At 45.9% G+C, this 18,124-nt stretch overlaps 2 protein-coding genes and 1 non-coding gene across 3 annotated transcripts; all 3 read right to left on the minus strand.

Annotated features, from left to right (window-relative positions):
* Nucleotides 1-1,882: 1,882 nt before the first annotated feature.
* Nucleotides 1,883-2,004, minus strand: LOC123171655 (U5 spliceosomal RNA). Its single transcript, XR_006485339.1, has one exon. It is a non-coding gene; the product is annotated as a U5 spliceosomal RNA (small nuclear RNA).
* Nucleotides 2,005-2,585: 581 nt separating this feature from the next.
* Nucleotides 2,586-8,677, minus strand: LOC123165763 (peptidyl-prolyl cis-trans isomerase CYP59). The gene is made up of 14 exons (XM_044583484.1): nt 8,375-8,677; nt 7,639-7,743; nt 7,333-7,450; nt 7,190-7,240; nt 7,002-7,093; nt 6,554-6,653; nt 6,329-6,448; nt 6,154-6,231; nt 5,883-5,929; nt 5,747-5,802; nt 4,663-4,703; nt 4,287-4,392; nt 3,518-3,650; nt 2,586-3,438 (listed from the first exon to the last, which is right to left on the minus strand). Exons 1-14 carry the CDS (start codon nt 8,470-8,472, stop codon nt 2,904-2,906), a joined length of 1,680 nt encoding a protein of 559 aa, XP_044439419.1. The 5' UTR covers nt 8,473-8,677; the 3' UTR covers nt 2,586-2,903.
* A 4,296-nt stretch (nt 8,678-12,973) lies between these two features.
* LOC123170050 (myb family transcription factor MPH1) lies at nt 12,974-15,047 on the minus strand. Its single transcript, XM_044587897.1, has 4 exons — nt 14,755-15,047; nt 13,906-14,182; nt 13,723-13,804; nt 12,974-13,337 (listed from the first exon to the last, which is right to left on the minus strand). The coding sequence occupies exons 1-4, from the start codon at nt 14,876-14,878 to the stop codon at nt 13,068-13,070; spliced, it is 753 nt and encodes a 250-aa protein (XP_044443832.1). The 5' UTR covers nt 14,879-15,047; the 3' UTR covers nt 12,974-13,067.
* Between the last annotated feature and the right edge of the window lie 3,077 nt (nt 15,048-18,124).

Raw genomic sequence — 18,124 nt, forward strand, 5'->3', positions numbered from 1 at the left:
ATGGAGCAGCACGAGTCCAGGCATACACTACCAGAAACGAATTGGTCAATGCCGCACGCAGAACTCAGCGAGCACACACCAATCTGACTGGTCCGCACCGCCGCACGCAAGCCTGGGCGAGCCAAGCCGGATCTGGCCACCCTCTACCTCCGTGCGCAGAACTGGGCGATCCTCCGCACCGCAGCGCACCGGCAAGGCCGAGGGGGAGCCGGACATAGCTGGTCAGCACCGCCGCGCGCAAGAACAGGGCGAAAACCAAGTCAAACTGCGAAGCCCGCACCACCGCGCGCAAGAGCAAGACTACTCGTACTGGATCTGGTCTGCCCGAGCCTCCTGTAGCTAGACAAACTGAACGTCGCCACCGCTCAAATGAGCCGGACGTGGACACGCTTGAAGGAGAGAAACCACCAGCCACCCCCGACACCACCACTACATCCTCCACACGGCAAACGCAGCCGTAACAGGCGCGTAACACAGCCATACAGGCGCGAACCGCGGCCACCTGACGCGCCGGCCCGCGGTGGCAAACTTCAGCCGCCAGCAGGCAGACGGCCAGCGCGAGCACCTCGCGTCCGGCCGCGCGTCCCTCCGCTCCCCACCGTGACCTCTCGCGCCAGGGGCTGCGCCGAATCCACGCAGCTCCGCTCCTCACCTCCACCTCGCGCGCCGGCGGCCGCGTCGCGCCCTGCCTTCCCCGCGCACCTGGTCGCGCTCGCACGCGTGCTGCAGCGACCGACGCTGCGCGCCCCCTCCTTCGCACGCACCAGGCCGCGCGCCCGCCGAGCCCGCTGGCGCTTGCTCGCCGCGCCCGTCACGCCCGCCGGCGCTAGCTCGCCGCGCCGGCCGCGCCCCCACGCCTCTCCTCCGCCGGGCGACCCTGCAGCGCCCAAACCTCGCGAGAGGGAAAAATTGAAGACCCCGCCGCCGCCGACGCCGCGCAGGCTTTGCCCGGCGGCGCTTGCCGGCGGCGGCGAGGGGAGGGGGAGTTTCTCTGGCGGGCTAGGGTTTCGCCCGGGTCGCCCGCGGGAGGGACGACACGAGCTCGTGCGGAGAGACTGGAACGCACTGCCAATGCCCTATCACGGGTAGCAGCAACCACGATTTGATATCTTCTCTGAATACCACCATGTGAACTGCCATTTGTGACATTGGCCATCATTTGAGATTAGCCTAGCAAAACGACTTATATTTAGGTATGAAGGAAGTAGGACCTTCACCAACGGGAAACTGCGGCGCTACGCACGACAAAAAGTTATGTGGCCTGAATGTGAGGAAGCAACCTACAATAACCACTCAGTCAAGCAGAGAAAGCAGGGCCTGATAGATTATATACGTAGACAAGATCCTAGAAGAGTTAAAAGAGCTATAGAACAGGCGTTAAGAGCCTTCGATGATGAACCACGGTGATTCATAGCATAATGCAGAGCAAAGCTCGCCTGTTTTAAAGAGCCCATCTAACAATTGAGATAAGACCTCTCCCAATGTATTGGTGGTAAAGTGGGGTGCTAAGTGCATTAAAATGCTTAGCAACTAATGTCCCCAATGCATCGATGCTTAGGTTTTGTAGCTAAGTCTCCTCTATTTAATTGTTTAGTCTTTTTGCCTAGGTCCACTTGCTTAACATTGGTTTTTATTAGGGTCACCATAATGCTCTCTCTCCTTTTTAATTACTTTGCCACATTATTTTTTCCTTATGTGACACCCTTAGCACACCATAATGCTCTCTCTCCTTTTTAATTACTTTGCCACATTATTTTTTTCCTTATGTGACACCCTTAGCACCTGTACACACAGCTGCATCCCTACTCAAACAGCAGGTGAAAGTTCCGGTAGCTAGAACAATTTAACAGCAAATTTTGAATTTTTTATTTGTCAGGCGACCTTCCCTCAAAAGAGAGGAGGCCACCCTTTAAAAATTAGAGTATGCTGCACATGTGTGGCGTGCACACGGTATTCTTTAGTAAAAGGCGAAAGAATAGTTCGCTTTGTGCCCACCACGCAGCTGCTTGAGTTTGTAACGAGGATGGTGCCGGCCTATATGTAGCGGGATGGCAGGGTAGCTCCTCCTTCGCTAGCGATGTGGGACTATTCCAACTTCTGCCAGAGCTGGGGAGTGCTGCTACGCGAGGTTCGCTCACATGGGCCTCAGGCATCGCTAAAGCCAGTTGGGCTGGACTTCAGGCTTTGCACCATTCTCATTTCCTTTCCACGCCAGATCGCTCGAAGAAAAAAAAATCTACCATACACAAAATCCTGGATTAGTAAAGCGATCTTGCTCTTAAAAAACAGCTAAATCGACCACGCAAAATGATCCAACATGCAAGATCCCCTCAAAAAGGTTATTTAACATACTTGAGAAATTTTGTGAACACTTGTCCCTTTTCATAACTGAATTTTGTGGAAAAAAAAGGACAAGCGATAACGGTGTTAGGCTATTTGACGAAGAAACCACATTTGCCAGACCCGTAATAACCCTTCTATTTCTTTATAAAAAAAGCCTACTAACCAAACAATGCCCAAAAGAACTTTAAGCATAAAACTGATAACATTCTCATTTCACTTGTCAAAAAAAAATCACTGGAAGAAAAAGGTAAGGTAAGATTCTCATTTCACTTGCAAAAAATTGAAGAAACGAGCAGAAATGTTCGCGGCAGACGGGAGCATTAGTACAGCACACGGGAGATCAGTTATAAACTGTTGAAAACTGAACCCACCAGTTCAATTCCGCACAACAAAACGTTCTCTCTTTTTATCTAAAAACAACATTCTGAAAACGAAAATGTGATGAAAACTTTCCGTTCTCCCATATTGTACAGTCTACGCCTTTCAAGCTTACATCGTAAACTCAGCGTAAGCAGAAAACTGGCGAGGGCAAAACTGGCAGGCGATACAGCAGCCAACATCTATCTATCATCCCGGTGCCGCCTCTCCCTGTCCCTGCTCGCCTCGCGGTGTCCGGCCTCTTCCCTCCTATGTCTATCAGCATCAGGGCTCCGTGCCCTGCGGTCACGCTCGTCTCTCCTGTGGCGATCGCCCTTCCCACGGTCATCATCGTCCCTGTGGCGCCGCTCGCCGTTGGGCTTATCATCCCTGTCGTATCGACCAGCTCCTGATCTCCGTTTGTACTCTTCTTCACCGTCGTCCATGTTTCTGCTCCTGCTATGTTGCTTGCTGTAGTCACGGTCATCGTGCCTACCGGAGCTTCGACCACTAGATCTATCGTGATTGTGTTGGTCGTCTGGCCTCCGACCTCCTCGGCTCACGGCACTTTCTTTGCTTTGCCGGACTCCTTTCTCGTCGTTCTGACTTCTCTCCCTGCTGCTGTTCCTATCGCGGTCACCACGAGGCGGTAGTTGCGATCTCTGGTCATCTACTTTTTGAACCTTTCTTCGGTCCGTATTGCGACGAGCAGTATCATCCTCGAAGACGAAATCATAACTGCAACATGAGAGTAGATTGTCAGAGCATGTAACAACGCTGTAAAAATATTGTCTAAGAGAAGAGAAGGAGAAGTGACCTTCGACGGTTATTCCCGCCTCGTTGAGTGTTATCATCTTTCAGAACATAATTTGGGGCTTTAGGTTTCTGCTCACCATCCTGGTCACAATCTCGGGCTATGTGATCTGGAGCACCACACTTGAAGCAACCATCTGCAATAAGAAATAACAGAGTCGCACATTATTCATTTGACGAGAGTTTCTGCAGGGTGCTTGAACAACAAATATCAGAATTGTAGACACATGCTGTAAAGCCCAAGGAGAACTTGAAACACATTTCTGACTTTGACATGTGGGACCCAGGTGGCAGAAAAACGTGCAGCTACTTGATTATATCTCCAATTGTCTAACAAAGTTTTGCGATACTTGCCAAACCAATAGAAATTATTGGTCACTGATAACATTTTCCAAGCACTTCTCTGGGTACCTTCAGCATGCTCCAGAAGTTTTTTTATAACAAATTTAACAAGAGCCATTTAACATAGTATGAATGATGTCATCTTTGGTTGCAGAGGAACTGTTACATCCTTGACTATGTTCCACTCATGTGATTTTACATAGGCATTAGAATTAGCCAATTAGGTTCGCAGTAGAGTTCAATTTCAGAAGTTTTCTTAAACGAATTCACATTTCCTTTCTGAAGTTGTAGGACACATAATCCGTTCACATCTAATGCTGCTATGTTACCCATACCCAGCTAACCATTAGAGCTTTGTTTACACATAAAAGATAATCCACATTTCACGACAACAATCATGAAGAAAAAAAATCCGCGGTCAGGATCTGTACCTTTATTTCCATTTCGTTTACTTTGTCTGAACTGACCCCACAATTTTGAAACACTTTGGCTAAAATCAACATGGATCCTCCGATCATCAATCAGACAATTATCCATCTGCAAGCATAGCATGGAGTAAGTAGTGTTCTCTAGATAGTGCTACCATAGGAAATACCAATAATCAATGAAAGTGTAGGGCATAAGTAAACATTCTAAGACGACACTGAATTGTCAAAGCACCAACAATTTTGTGACTTTTATCAACGAAGAGTGACTGACATGGTACACAGAGGCACAAACTCTAAGTAACAAAATGCAAATTAGTGGATAATTATGATAGAAGGAGCTGTGAGAATAATTACAGGAATATACAGGTTGGATGCTAACCTTAAAATATGCACGTTCGCATGCCTCCTTTTCCTCGAATTCTGGAAAAAAAATCATCAAGAGAAACAGTTAGCATTTTCTATTAAAATGTGCATCTACGATGATTAATACAGGTGGAACGAGAAGTGTCGTCAAAGATATATTAGTAAACCACAATTGTAGCCTTTATACTGTACCAAAATTAGACCCTAGGACAACAATTGTGCCATCTAGAGCCTTCTCTGCATCTAAGATTTTCATTTATTATTTAAAATAAAAGTGATCACACTGAAGTTGCACAGGTAGCTAACATATTTTAATGTTTATTATTTCCTGTTTTCTTCAACGAGCATTCAGTTGTTAGGCATCAAGCAATAGCACAGTTGCTTGTCAACAAATTTTGTTCTGAACCTTGATTCACAACAATATAACTACCTTGCTGGAGATAGCCAGATGGAATGGCTGTAGGGAGATAGGTAGAGAAAGGTTCAAGTGGGAGAAAATAGAATTCTTCATACTTGGTTGATTATGAAATAGCATCTTTATATAGTGCTGTGCATGGGTAACCCTTAGGCACACCCTAGCATGATGTGAAGTCCAAACATGTTAGACTCCTATATAATCCTATACATCCTAAGCTCAAAAAAAAAATCCTACACATCCTTAATACAGCAGTGTTCCCTCGAAGACTAGTGGTCTTCCTCAGTTGGCATCCCTCGTGCTGCTAATCCACAAGACATTTTTGTCCATTAACCAGTTAGTTGGCGAACTACACTCTGCAATTGTATCCATGACTAGTAACATCAAACATGCATAAATCTCCCTCTGTTTGGACTCCCTGCTGCTGCTGATCGACAGCTCATTCATTTACCAGTTTGTTAGCAAACTACATGATGCGATTGTATCCATGGCTAGTAACATTTGAAACTTAAACGTGCATACACCATTGACCATATCGTAGGCCTAAATGGCCAGACATGTGCAACTGTTCGATTGACAAACTGGAACCAAGACTCCCTACATAAATAAAACATTGCTATTTCTACACAATTGCTTCCTCGCGGCATTTCACTGTAGTATAAAAGTTTAGAGGGAATATGCATACCAATGAAAGCATAGCATAAACTATCCCCAGTCTTGAAGTCACGAATTATTTCAGCTCTGCAACCAAAGTATGTGAAGTTAAGGGCAGCATAAACGAGGATATGCATGTGTTAGTTGAGATTAAGAAAGGCACTCACGATGTCACACTTCCAAAACGCGAGAAGATTGTATATAAATCTTCATCCTGCAAAATTATTGTAGTAGCCAACTTACTTATCCAGAAACATTGTTAAAAAGCGATGGGCAAAAAGTAATAAGTTCAGTTTTAGGACGTCCAAATAATTAGCATTTAGCAACTTAACCAGAAGTGTCAGAAGAAAATCTACATGTAAAGAGGCAGCACAAATAAATAAAAGGAACATCTAAAGGAGCAGAAAATTATGCAAACGGTTACAAACTAATAATAACCTGTGTCACTGGGTTGAGCTTGCAAACAAATAAGACATTATCTGGTGGTTTGACCTCAGCATCTGGAATGTCTCCAACCTGAATACAACAGGTGTTTCATCAGTCATAAACACGACATGGTAACTAGGAGTACTAACGAGTAAGGTGTTGGTTTTGATATGGCACCAGGACTTACGCTCTCAAGGATCACTGCATTAGCATGTGCTTCTTTAGAGCGGATCAACTCCTCAAGCTGACCAGGATCCACTGTTTCATCTAGAGGGACCCAGCTGTCCTCTAGGCGCTCTTCTGCAACCTGTGAATTTGCACACCAAGAAGGCAAGATAAGGATGTCACTGAGACAGGTGCATTCGTCTCGAGATCTTACTGAAATGAACACAAATGAAATAACTCGACTTACCTCATCACGTGGCTTTCCTAATGGAGAATTCTCAGGAATAAGTTCAGCAAGCTGAGGAGGATCATCAAAAGGATCATCCAAGATATATGTATGTTTAATCCTGTCAATAAAAATATTAGCGAACAGTCAGCAGGCAGAAAGAATGAAAGCAAGTTAATGCTGGAAAAGAAAAAGGCCTGTTTGGTGTTTGCCCAAATGTAGCCCATGGTAACCAAGCCAAATTCTGCAGACCGAATTGGCAGCTCAGGTTTGCCACATTTGGCTCCAAAAATGAACTGGGGGATAGATAGAACATAACCTAAAATTTTGACATCAAACCATATAGCAGATAAAAAAATTAAGCAGCCACAGCTTGAGAAGGGTGCCAAACTTTTGATTCTCAAGGGCACCAAATCAAACAGCCCGATAATGTCCTATATGCAATTTACCACAGGTGTGAATATTCTACCTTATGTCCTTGAACGGTCTTCCTTTATCATCAACATATGCTTCATTTATCTTTGTCAGTGTGTCAAGACCTTCAGCAACTGTCCCAAAGACCTGCAATTGACAGAACAAAACGATGAACTCACTGAAGGAATTATCAACCTCTCACCCAGCCGGAAAAAAGAAAACTGTGAATAAGGTACTACTAACCGTGTGCTTGTCGTCAAGGTAGTCGACATCATCCCGCAAGGTGATGTAGAACTAAAAAAAATCAAAAATAGATATTAAGAAGTTAAAAACAGGCAGACGTATGTCCTCAAAAATTAAAGATCGGTAGCGTTGTAATATTGTACCTGTGAGGCATTGCAATTCTCACCAGCACTTGCCATAGCAATAGTGCCAGTTTTTGAGTGCCTTAATTCCGGACGGATCTCATCATTGAAAAATCGAGCTTGATCACCATAAAGGTACCTGGAGAAAGAAGATTCAGCTTTCAGACATATCTTTGACAGTAGTAGCCAGCCTAAATTCAAGTAAATATCGAACACAAAAGACCAAATTATATGGTTCAGAGCTTAGTAACACACACGCACGCGCACACACAAAAACATAAATTGAGGGGAATACATATATTGAGAGTTTGGTAAAACAATGCTCACTTGTACACGGAATCACCACCACTGCCAGTTCCTGTCGGGTCTCCAGATTGTGCCAAGAAATCCTTCTCCACCTTGTGGAACAGACACCCATTGTAATACTTCATTCTGTTTAAGTCAAAGCATAATGTCAAAGAATGAGTACCCTGATTACTAATAATCAACTCACTCCATGAACTCCTGCCGTCCATTATGTGTGGTAAGAACAGCAGACACATCTATAATCACTGTAATCTGGAATCCTAAATCTACTACAGCAGGTTGGAAACAAGCCACTAGAAACAAACAAGAGCTACATCACAATAAGGCACACAAGGCCCACAGCACAATCTCTATTCAGTTCTGATAATGTCATAGATAATTATGAAATCAAACATAACAGCACTAAGCATCAGATGGCGACTAGAGCTCCGCCTGCTTGAAATGAGGTAAAATTAGAGGCCGATCCGCTGATCCCCAATGCAGCTGACCTTATATAAGATGTTCACGGTATCACTAAGCAACCAGAAACGAGCACCGGAGGAAGACTCGCAGAGCTACGGGGACACACGAGTCGCACCTACAGCTACAGGCAATCTCGAATCAATCCAGGCACCGCACAACACTAAACTACAGCCAAACTGGCAGCGAACTTGCCCGCTTAATCAGAGACGAAATCAATCAATTAGAAGCCGGCCGTGTGGCGCATACAGACCAAAAGAAACCGCACAGAGAACGAGCTCTATGTAAGGGTGCTTACTTGCAGAGCTTGAGGAAGTTCTTGGTGGTGAGGGGGCACAGGTCGGTGTGGAGATCCAGCTCGATGTCGCCCACGCTCGTGACCATCAGGACCGACATCTTCGCCCCTCGCCGGCGGCAAGCGAACGGCGGCGGCGGGTGCGGTGCGGGAGGGGGGGGCGAGGAGGCGGCGGGAGTTTGGTGGCGCTGGGGATTGGAGAGGGGATTCGGGCGCCGGCGGAGCGCCGCCGAGGAGGGCACGCCGTGACAATCCCAACCCTAACTTCTTGGAAACAATCCCCGCCGAGGAGGGCTTGGTGTGGAGAGGCAAAAAATCGAGAGGGTTTTCTGGAAAAGTACGTCGCTGGGAGAATTGGAATGGAATCCAGTAGATCTATGCCGTCCGTGAAAGATCGGACGGCTGGAATTTTTTTGCGTTGGAAACATGACGGTTGGGAATTCAGAGAGCAGGTTCTTCATGCTTTGGGTACACAAGCGTCATGGCCGCTTACCAAAAATTTCATCGATATTGAGAGAGAATAGGAGGGAAAAGGGTAGGGCTAGTAGGGTTTTTTTTTTAATCGTAGGAAGTGTTGAGTTAGCTCGGTTGTTGAGAGCGTCCATATTCGATTCAAATTATTTAACATTCAATCCAAATTTTGCTTCGAGATCCAGTTTATTTCCAATTTTTTGAGCTTTAGTTTCCCAGTTTGATGGCGATTTGTTTTTGAAACGAACACAAGAAGTGCCCGGTTTTAAACAAATAAAGCCAATAATGACCAAAGTACATACAGACCATGAATCGAAAGGATGGAAAGTAAAGCAAAGATAAAAACCCATGGACACAAGGTGCGACTCATAGAAGAGCACTAGCACGGCACCGAGACGGGCTGATCTAGCTCCTGTGGTAGGTATGAAGCTGCTTGATCTTGAGAAGAATGTTCGCCACCGCATCACTACCCTTCCTCTTCCCTAGAAACCGCAACCGTGTATAAGTAGAAACCATTTGAAAATATAGTTAGCATGGTGGGATGGGATAGTTCCCTCAGTAGCCAACTTATTCTGAGTAGTCCAAAGCGTCCAAGCTGAGGCACTAAATGTTCTTCAAGCTAAACGTCGTTCTTGACCTCAGGTGGATTTTAACAGTGTAAGGATATCGAACATAGAGTTAGGATTCTGGTTGTATCTGAAGCAATCTCGGACACAACTCCAGAGAAATTTAGCTGGGGTACAACGGAACAGGATGTGACTAGTGCCCTCTGGCGCATCGCCCATAACACTCCAACCATTGCTCTAGTCATGACACTTTTTAAGATTGATGGCCGTTGGTAGACGGTCTTGAGCAGCCTGCCACAGGAAAATGCAGACTTTGGACGGAATCCGAGATGCCCAAAGAGCCTTGGCGTACCGGGCCTTAGGCCCACAGACCAATTTGGCCCATGAACCTTGGTGAATTATTTTGCCTTTTACCAGTGAATCAAAAAAAGTTGCATGTTAGCTTAAGATAGACCGGTGAGAACAAAACCTATAGCACCCCCACACAAAGGCACCACCACATGACCTGTGCCATCATCACAAACTGACACAAGTTGGGAAGAATTATCCATCGAGGCCATCCATAAATGACATAGTCACCACCGTCGTGGTTAATACAACAATTTCAACAATCATGAACTACCACCAATACACCAATCATTCTAACTATGTTGAGAAAGGTATGTATTCTTATTGGTTTGGTTAGTACCACAAGTGGTGGACTAAACAACCCATTCGAACCTCACCACCTCCTATTTAATTTCAATACAATTCCTCCTATGCTGAACTCATTTTATTTTGGACCACCGTGTTCGGGACATGACAACTTCGATTTGCGCATCCGGCCTTGTGACAAAATGGCAGACCAATACCATACTCTTCTTGCCACCACAGTCGTTGCCACACATTGCACACTAAATAATCCAAAGTAGATGCCCAAATATCCCCTCGTCAGCAATCCACCAACCACAGTCGGCTTCGAGCCACGTCCAAAGAGTGGGAACAATAAACATCTCCATTGGTTGGTCACCCAAGACCATGGGGGAGAGCAACGTCGCAATGACGCACATGCATGCATCCACTGATGTCAATGGTACTAGTGCGCATCGCTATAGTTCGTTCTATTCAATACTTGCACAATATTTCACTTGGAGTTGCCATGATCCCCTCCAACTTGCACCAATGGGCACACCCCACAGCTCACCACCTTCACCGTGTGCTACTCTCCAAATATTTGAAACCAGATCCAAGCTAAGCTCCTGATCAACGATACCCACACGAACAACACCCGACACCCTTTTCCGCATCACCTGGCGTCAGGCCTGGCCACCACCAAACCTACCATGAGGCATATTTGCCCCCCCCCCCACACACACATATCCCCTAGATTTATTTGGGGTACCTACCTCGAGGATGCGCCATAAACAATCAATGCATCATGGAACTACAACCCCGCACTACATCATCACCAAAGGCATGCCAAAAGAGAGCCCCACATGGAAGGGAACTTGAAAAGCGCAACCAAAACAAACAAAAAGAGTGCTCCCGTGCATTAAGACTCATAGAACGACAAACACTCGGTAGCGGCCTCGCGGCTGCTGACGCCAGCAAGGAGAGACACGGGAGAGGCTATAGGGTTAAGGCTGAAGTCGCCCTCTACGGTGCAACATGGGGGCACAAGTTCTTGATAGTTTCTACATCGCCGTACTAAGCAAAACTAGTTGGACATGCTACACCTTGAAATGCACGATTGTGGCACATTCAGTTTGTCAGGCCTCGCGCCCAAAGTGTCCGGGATGATATATATGCGCATGATCTTTGATCACGAACATTGTGTGTAATGTAAATACATAAAACGGCTCAAATATGCATGTAATGTGCATGCATACAATGACTATATATTTAATGTATGTAATGTAATGGTCTTTTGCAACGTAATACGTTTTCATTTACATCATAAGGATCATAGTACAAGCCATGTACATATCGACCTGACAAAACTGAAAAGGCAACGGAACGCTAGCCTTTGGACAAACGAACAACAACCAAGAAAGAAAATTACAATCAAGATTGAAGAAACCATTGAGCTTGACACCAATGCTCGTCACCTGCCTCTGGCACCACCAGAGCAGCCACCAAAGAAAAACATTACAGATCACCTCCTCACCCGAGCACGACGCGGCTCCATCGCTGAAATGCAGCTTTGCGGACCTCCAAGGTGGCTCACCAAAGATGAAACCATTACCGTTGAACGAATCAGACCGGTGCAACACCCGAACACACCGTCAAACTCCAGATCTAGCACCCCGCACGACTAAGGCGTTGGAGGAGGAAACCATACCTGCCACCCATGAACCACGAACCCAGCAAACGATCCATCATCTTCTAGATGTCGTCGATGCAGACAACAATCCGCATCCGCTCCTGAACTAGCACCCAAGCTCCGCGTCGACGCTGGAGCAAACGTCGTCGCAACGGCGGAGCCCGAGGACACAGGTCCACCACGAGGATGCCGCCGCCGTCACGTCATCCTTACTTGAACATACTAGTTTCTAAATCCATCCCCAACCATAGGGCCGATCGCCTCATCGGGAAAGGATCTGAAGAATCTTTATTCAGCGTTGTCATCGCTGCCGCCGAAGCCAGGACGATGAACAGCCTAACAACCTAGACTATGAAGGCCTAAAAACGGTCCACACGCGTGGATCCGGCGACCCTCCTCACCATCAACGACCGAGTTCGTCGGCGGAGGGGAGCCGCTGGAGGACAGCGGCGGAAGAGCTCTCCTAGCGGCGGCTGCTCGTGAGATCACCTTCTTTCTTCGGGTGGAAGAAAGAAAACAGCCTAGCGTATAGCGTACAGTGCCCCCTAACTTTAAAACATGTCATGTATGTAATGTAATGTGCATATAGAAAAATGAACCATATATACATATACATATGTGATGTACGTACATACAAAGGCTCAAACCATGCATGCATAGGCCGCTAAAACAGTAGAAACCGTACTGCATGGTATGGCAGTCTGTCAAAGGAAACTCATATGGCTAGCAAGAAACCTCACAATTTTACTACAACTACACTACTCTACACCCCCGCAAAGAAAAAACTACACTACTCTACACCCCCGCAAAGAAAAAACTACACTACTCTACAGTCTACACGATCTATGGTAAAATGAGAGTGCGGCGATTTGGCTCCCGGGCTCATCTGCACCCGCGCTCACGGAAAAAATAAAAAAAATACTAGAAAAATTCAAAAAAATTCAAAAAAAATTCGGGTGGTAGATAATTAGGTGCGTGAGGTGCGCTGCAAAAATCAACTCGTTTGGACATTTGAGCAAGTCTGTGCAAAAAAGACAAAATCGGGGTCTGTGAAAAAGTTTACTGTTCACAAACTGTTTTGATCCGATTTGTCTTTTTTGCACAGACTTGCTCAAATGTCCAAACGAGTTGATTTTTGCAGCGCACCTCACGCACCTAATTATCTACCACCCGAAATTTTTTTTGGAATTTTTTGAATTTTTTTAGTATTTTTTTTGAATTTTTTGCTGAACAGGTGCATCTGAGCCCGGGCTCTGCCTTGAATTATCGGTAAATTGATAGCTATATGAAGAGCTGTGAGTAACTTTACATACAAAGATGCATCTCTATATATTTACACAGGGGGCCATCGATCACATCAGAGCCAAGAAGATGAGACGGCGAGATCGAGGTTCAGGTCAAGGTTCAGACCAGCGGTGTCTGAGCGGCGGTGGTAGTCGGCTCCTCGATCCCTCGCCGGCACGGCGGCCGACTCCTCCGTGGTCATGCTCGAGACGTCGGTGTCGCTGCTTGCGACCATGGCCTCCTCCTCGCACCGGCCGATCGACAGCGTCAGGTCACATCCTGGCGTCGGCTGCCGATTCTTCTGATGTGTTCTGCTGTCAGCGTGACGTGCCGAACCGGTCGCCTGCAATAACATTATCCATGTCAGGCGGATTAATATTTTCCAGTGCTGATATTACAACAGAACTGGAGAGTGGGCGGTCAATACACGGCACCGTGTTTATGCCATGGTGGTAGTTAGGCAGAGTCCGGTGCCTGCCACCTAACGAACTATACTTACTAACAACATGAAGCTTCTAGCTAGGCAACATATAGCACATGCATGTATGAACGTTTGATGGAAAGCAAGAGGATGAGTACTCCTAGGTTTTTATAAAATGTAGTTTTTTTTTTGCGTAATCTTTGCTTCCTCTGGATTTGTTCATATAGATTTTTATACGTATACGTTTATTCATGCTTTTCTCTAGCTAGCAAGACAAAAAGAAACACTTCATTGCTTGTACTTCTACCTTCTCTGATGGCATGATGGAGTTCCATGGCAGCCTCCCTCTACTCTGCTCCCAGCTCCTGAAAACCCCCTCGATCGTCGGACTGCACAACCAGTACGTTTGATTAACAACTCGATCGGTTACACACACGAACACACCAATTACAGTTAAAGAATTGAATTAGCAGCCATTTTTGGTACCCACGTTTGGTACGGTGGAGACGAGCGGCAGCCGCGAGGAGGCACGGTGCAAGAAGAAGCGTCGATTCTATCCGAAGCCGCCGCCATGTCGTTCCCATGGCCATTCCACGACGTGTCGACGGCACGGTGACCCCGACGGCGATCCACAGATGCATTGGGTGGACCACCGTTGCTGTTGGTGTTGCTAAAGCTTGATCTGTACATCTGGAGATGGCTCTTGACGTGAGATATGCTGACTCCCTTGGCGCCCATCAGCTGAAGAATTCGCTTCGGCGTTGCCTCTGCAGACGATTCAGATATGTGAAGAGAGTGTCAACACCAGACCAGCCGTACGTGGGCGTGAAGAAAGAGTTGCTACTGTTGGTTAAAATTCGGATCGAGAGAGCTAACATGATTGATCGATGCGGGATTAAGGATACACACGCTTTTGAATTATATTATGGTGTGCTATAGGTGAGGAAAGGTTAACCCAAAGATTTTTCTTTGGACGAAATGACAGGAGAGCTGCCATTTATTGCCAAAGTAACATCGTAGAGATTACGACGACGAAGGTGTTAAACATCGTTTGCACAATTAATGATTGACGTCCTTGAGCAGCAAATAATTCATAGTCAGCCAAGAAAAAAGGGGAGGGGGGGGGGGGATCTCATGTTGTTCATCTTAATCGATCCACACCGAAAAAAACACACAGAATCTTGAACAGATTGATCGTCCGAGAGTGAAAAATCAATGGAATCACCAAATTTTCATGCTATAAAATGTGCAATTAGCCGGTCGCCATGCATGTGATGCTTGTGGCCGAGTTGAGAGAGATCTACATCATGTATCTGAGATGCGAGAAGCAAGAACTGACCGTCCTGGCCGCCGAGGCAGTCGACGGCCTCGATGAACTGCCGGTGCAGCTCCTCCGTCCACCGCATCCGCGGGTCGTCCGACCGATTGTACTGCCGGACGCCTCTCCTCTCGAACCCTCTCATGCTTTATCGATCGATCTCCCCCTGCTGCTAGAGCTATAGCCCTTCAACTCGATCCCAAGCTTGTGGTACGCATACAGCTGATGATGCTTCTCCAGAATCGAGTTCCAGTATATATATGTAGAGAGAGAGAGAGAGAGAGAGTTTTGGTTTGGCCAAACTATGATGAACTCTAAGCTGGAACACTATTTTTATAAGTACAACCGTACTATATAGGGCCCATGGAATGTGTGAATCGGAGAGAGAGAGAAAGAGAGAGAAGGCTGAATTTCGTGACCTAGTCCAGTCAAACATCCATGCTCACTTAACTTGCGCTAGTAGAAAAAGGCCCATTTGTCCCGGTTCATAAGGCCCATCTGTCCCGGTTGGAGAACCGGGATTAAAGGATCGTTACTAATGCCCTAGGTCTTTAGTCCCGGTTCTTATACAAACCGGGACAGATGGGCCTCCACGTGGCCGCTCCGGCGAGCTCAGGCAGGAGGGCCTTTGGTCCCGGTTGGTAGCACCAACCAGGACCAATAAGCTTTCACGCGTCAGCATTTCAGCGGCTGGTTTTTTTTGGAAGGAAGTGGTGTAGGGGTTTTGGGGGTTAATTTAGGTTGGTATAGGTAGCTAATAGAGAGATGTGTCCTCTCTTATCTCCGTGCTACTGCTACTGCTATGCCTAAACATGACTTAGATTGAAGTGAGGCAACATGTGGTGTATGTCGAAAGTAGTACAATCCAAACTCGACATGCACCACATGCATGTTGCCTTCACTTCAATCCAATCCATATTCATTTCATCCACAGATATATAATAACTCTTCATGCTCGCATCATGCATCATCATAATAACAAGTCCTACTAATCATCATCATACAACTTCTACTCGTTATTAATAACAAGTCATACGATCATCATCCTGATAGTCATCGAACCAACCCTACTTTGTTCTTAGCACATGATCATCAGTATTAGGTAGGACCTAAATACCCTCTTTAAGGTAAAATAACATAAAACAATATAGACTCTGACTCTTCATTATGGAGAATGGAGATCATCCTGTCTCCAATTCTTGCGCTTCGCTTCCTTTTTTGCTTCCAAGAACCTCCTTATGACTGTCCATACATTTTTTTCATTCTCTGATTAGCATGTCTCCACTTCTTTTAGAAATCCGGTATGGACAGTTGAGATTCGTAGGATGACCTGGATATATGTTCAAAACACGAAGGCTGCCATTCTGATACATCAAATGAGGCACACAATCCTCTGGGATTCTCTGTTGAAAAACATAGTAATAACTTCATAGTTAGCAATGATGTACTAGTTTTAGAAGTATGCAAAAGATGCACGGATGTCGTAATAGTAAAATATCTTACCAGGGTATCTCCATGGTAGTTACCGTGGTTCAACACGTGCACTAGTGGCACGTATTGACCATAATGTTGAGGAGTTTGATTGTAGATATTGTAATTCTCAAGATCAGTACAAAATCCGACCAGATGATTTTTCTCCTGATAAGTTAATTCGGAGCCATCGGTGTAGTGGGTTTTGTCTACCATGTTCCGCACATTGTTTGAACAATCAAAATAAGCTGTCAATGAAAATAAGTTGTCAGCTATTTTGAAATAAACAATATAAATTAGCTAATAACTATGTTTGAGAAACTCACATAGCGGTAGAACTGGAGGCGTATCAACAAGGACCCAAATGTCCATATTGTCTTGCTCGATTTCAGGATCACCAAGATCCATGGTGACAAGCATACCCTCATCAAAACCATACATCTTGCAAAATGCTTCCCAATTTTTGCAACCAAAATGGGTTACGCTCTCAACATTATACAGATTTACTTCAAAATCCACATCATGATGGGTCCTTAGGTGAATTTTCTTCGTTTCAAAATTTTCATGGTCTTCAAAATCCATCCTCTCCAAGACATAGCGTCTTGCATGGCATGGGATAAGCTATACTCGAATTGTAAAAGATGAAAGTTACACGTTGAAATAGTTGAAGTCATGCTTAATTACGAAAAAAACACTTGTCGCCGTTGCGTACCGTTTCAACATCGAAGGTCTCCTCGAGCTTAATGCTGAAGCGCCGATCATCGTCTAGGTGAGGCCTGTAGCACAAACCTCGATCGTCGTGGCACCACCCGCACTCCCCCGGGAGACTTTCGTCGTCCGATGATGACATTTTCTACGTTCATAATTCAGAGATTAAACTTGTACAATTAAATATATGTACTACAAAAACTAAATTAGATCATTATTATTCATCACGGGTTGACTATCGGTTTGTCGAGTCTTTTCTTGAAAACTCTCAGCTCACGTGGTGTATACATTCGACCGCTGGTGATGGTCGCTCCTCCATTTGTCCCCGAGTGCATTACACCAAAATGTCTAGCACACGGGAACAAAGGAGAAGCGACCCCCACGACAACAGTCGGGATTCTTCGTCCTCTCATATATATATGGTGGAACTCTCCCTTACTGATTCCTCTCTGACATTTGCGACCATCGGTGATGGTAGCTCCTCCTTTCATTCCCGAGTGCATTACACCAAATTGTCTAGCACACGGGAATGAAGGAGAAGCTACCCCCACGACAACAGTCGGGATTCTTCGTCCTCTCATATATGGTGGAGACTCGACTGGAAATATCGTTTAATTATCTTTCTAAAAGAGGATTTGGCTGGTCTCACCTCGATGTCGGAGGGGGCGGTGACGGGGACGACGGCGGGGATGATGGAGGGGCCGGGGGCTCCTAGATTTCTGCGAAAACAAAAACCCTATAAGCTATCAACTAATCATATGCATATGCCTTGCATAGTGCTCTCCAATTTTAGCATTCAAAGTAGGAGTAGTTTTCCAATTTGAGCATTCAATAAGCAAAATCAAATCGCAAAATAAAGTAGTATTCAAATTAGGATGCATTCAATTATAAGCAAAACTACATCATCTCCATGCGTTCGTACATCGTCGAATATTATCACTAATACACCTCGAATATTATCATACATATCGCCAGTACAGTTAGAACCGTAGCGCCCGATGGGTATCGGCGCGGGCGGTGGACACCCAAAGGGAAGGAACCATCACATGATCATAGCTCCAGTGAGATCCCTGAAGAACCTGCCAGGTATTGTCGAACCTGCCAGGTATTGTCGAACCTGCCCTCCAACGCAACCATGTAGCGACGGACGTGCTGGTCCTCCTCGCGACACGGTGACGTACCACCTCCGCGGTGTCCGGAAGCCTCGGCACCG

The sequence above is a fragment of the Triticum aestivum genome, chromosome 7D, assembly GCF_018294505.1.
Source record: "Triticum aestivum cultivar Chinese Spring chromosome 7D, IWGSC CS RefSeq v2.1, whole genome shotgun sequence".
Taxonomy (NCBI): Eukaryota; Viridiplantae; Streptophyta; class Magnoliopsida; order Poales; family Poaceae; genus Triticum; species Triticum aestivum.

What these genes read in the sequence shown, in the direction of transcription:
- LOC123165763 (XM_044583484.1), bottom strand. Translation starts at nt 8,472, where the DNA reads ATGTCGGTCCTGATGGTCACGAGCGTGGGCGACATCGAGCTGGATCTC. An exon ending in GGTGGTGATTCCGTGTACAA is followed by an intron (nt 7,451 to 7,638) that starts GTGAGCATTGTT and finishes TTCTTTCTCCAG; the next exon opens with GTACCTTTATGGTGATCAAG. An exon ending in AGACCGTTCAAGGACATAAG is followed by an intron (nt 6,654 to 7,001) that starts GTAGAATATTCA and finishes TTTTATTGACAG; the next exon opens with GATTAAACATACATATATCT.
- LOC123170050 (XM_044587897.1), bottom strand. Translation starts at nt 14,878, where the DNA reads ATGAGAGGGTTCGAGAGGAGAGGCGTCCGGCAGTACAATCGGTCGGAC. An exon ending in CTGCCTCGGCGGCCAGGACG is followed by an intron (nt 14,183 to 14,754) that starts GTCAGTTCTTGC and finishes AATCGTCTGCAG; the next exon opens with AGGCAACGCCGAAGCGAATT. An exon ending in CCATCATGCCATCAGAGAAG is followed by an intron (nt 13,338 to 13,722) that starts GTAGAAGTACAA and finishes ATGTTATTGCAG; the next exon opens with GCGACCGGTTCGGCACGTCA.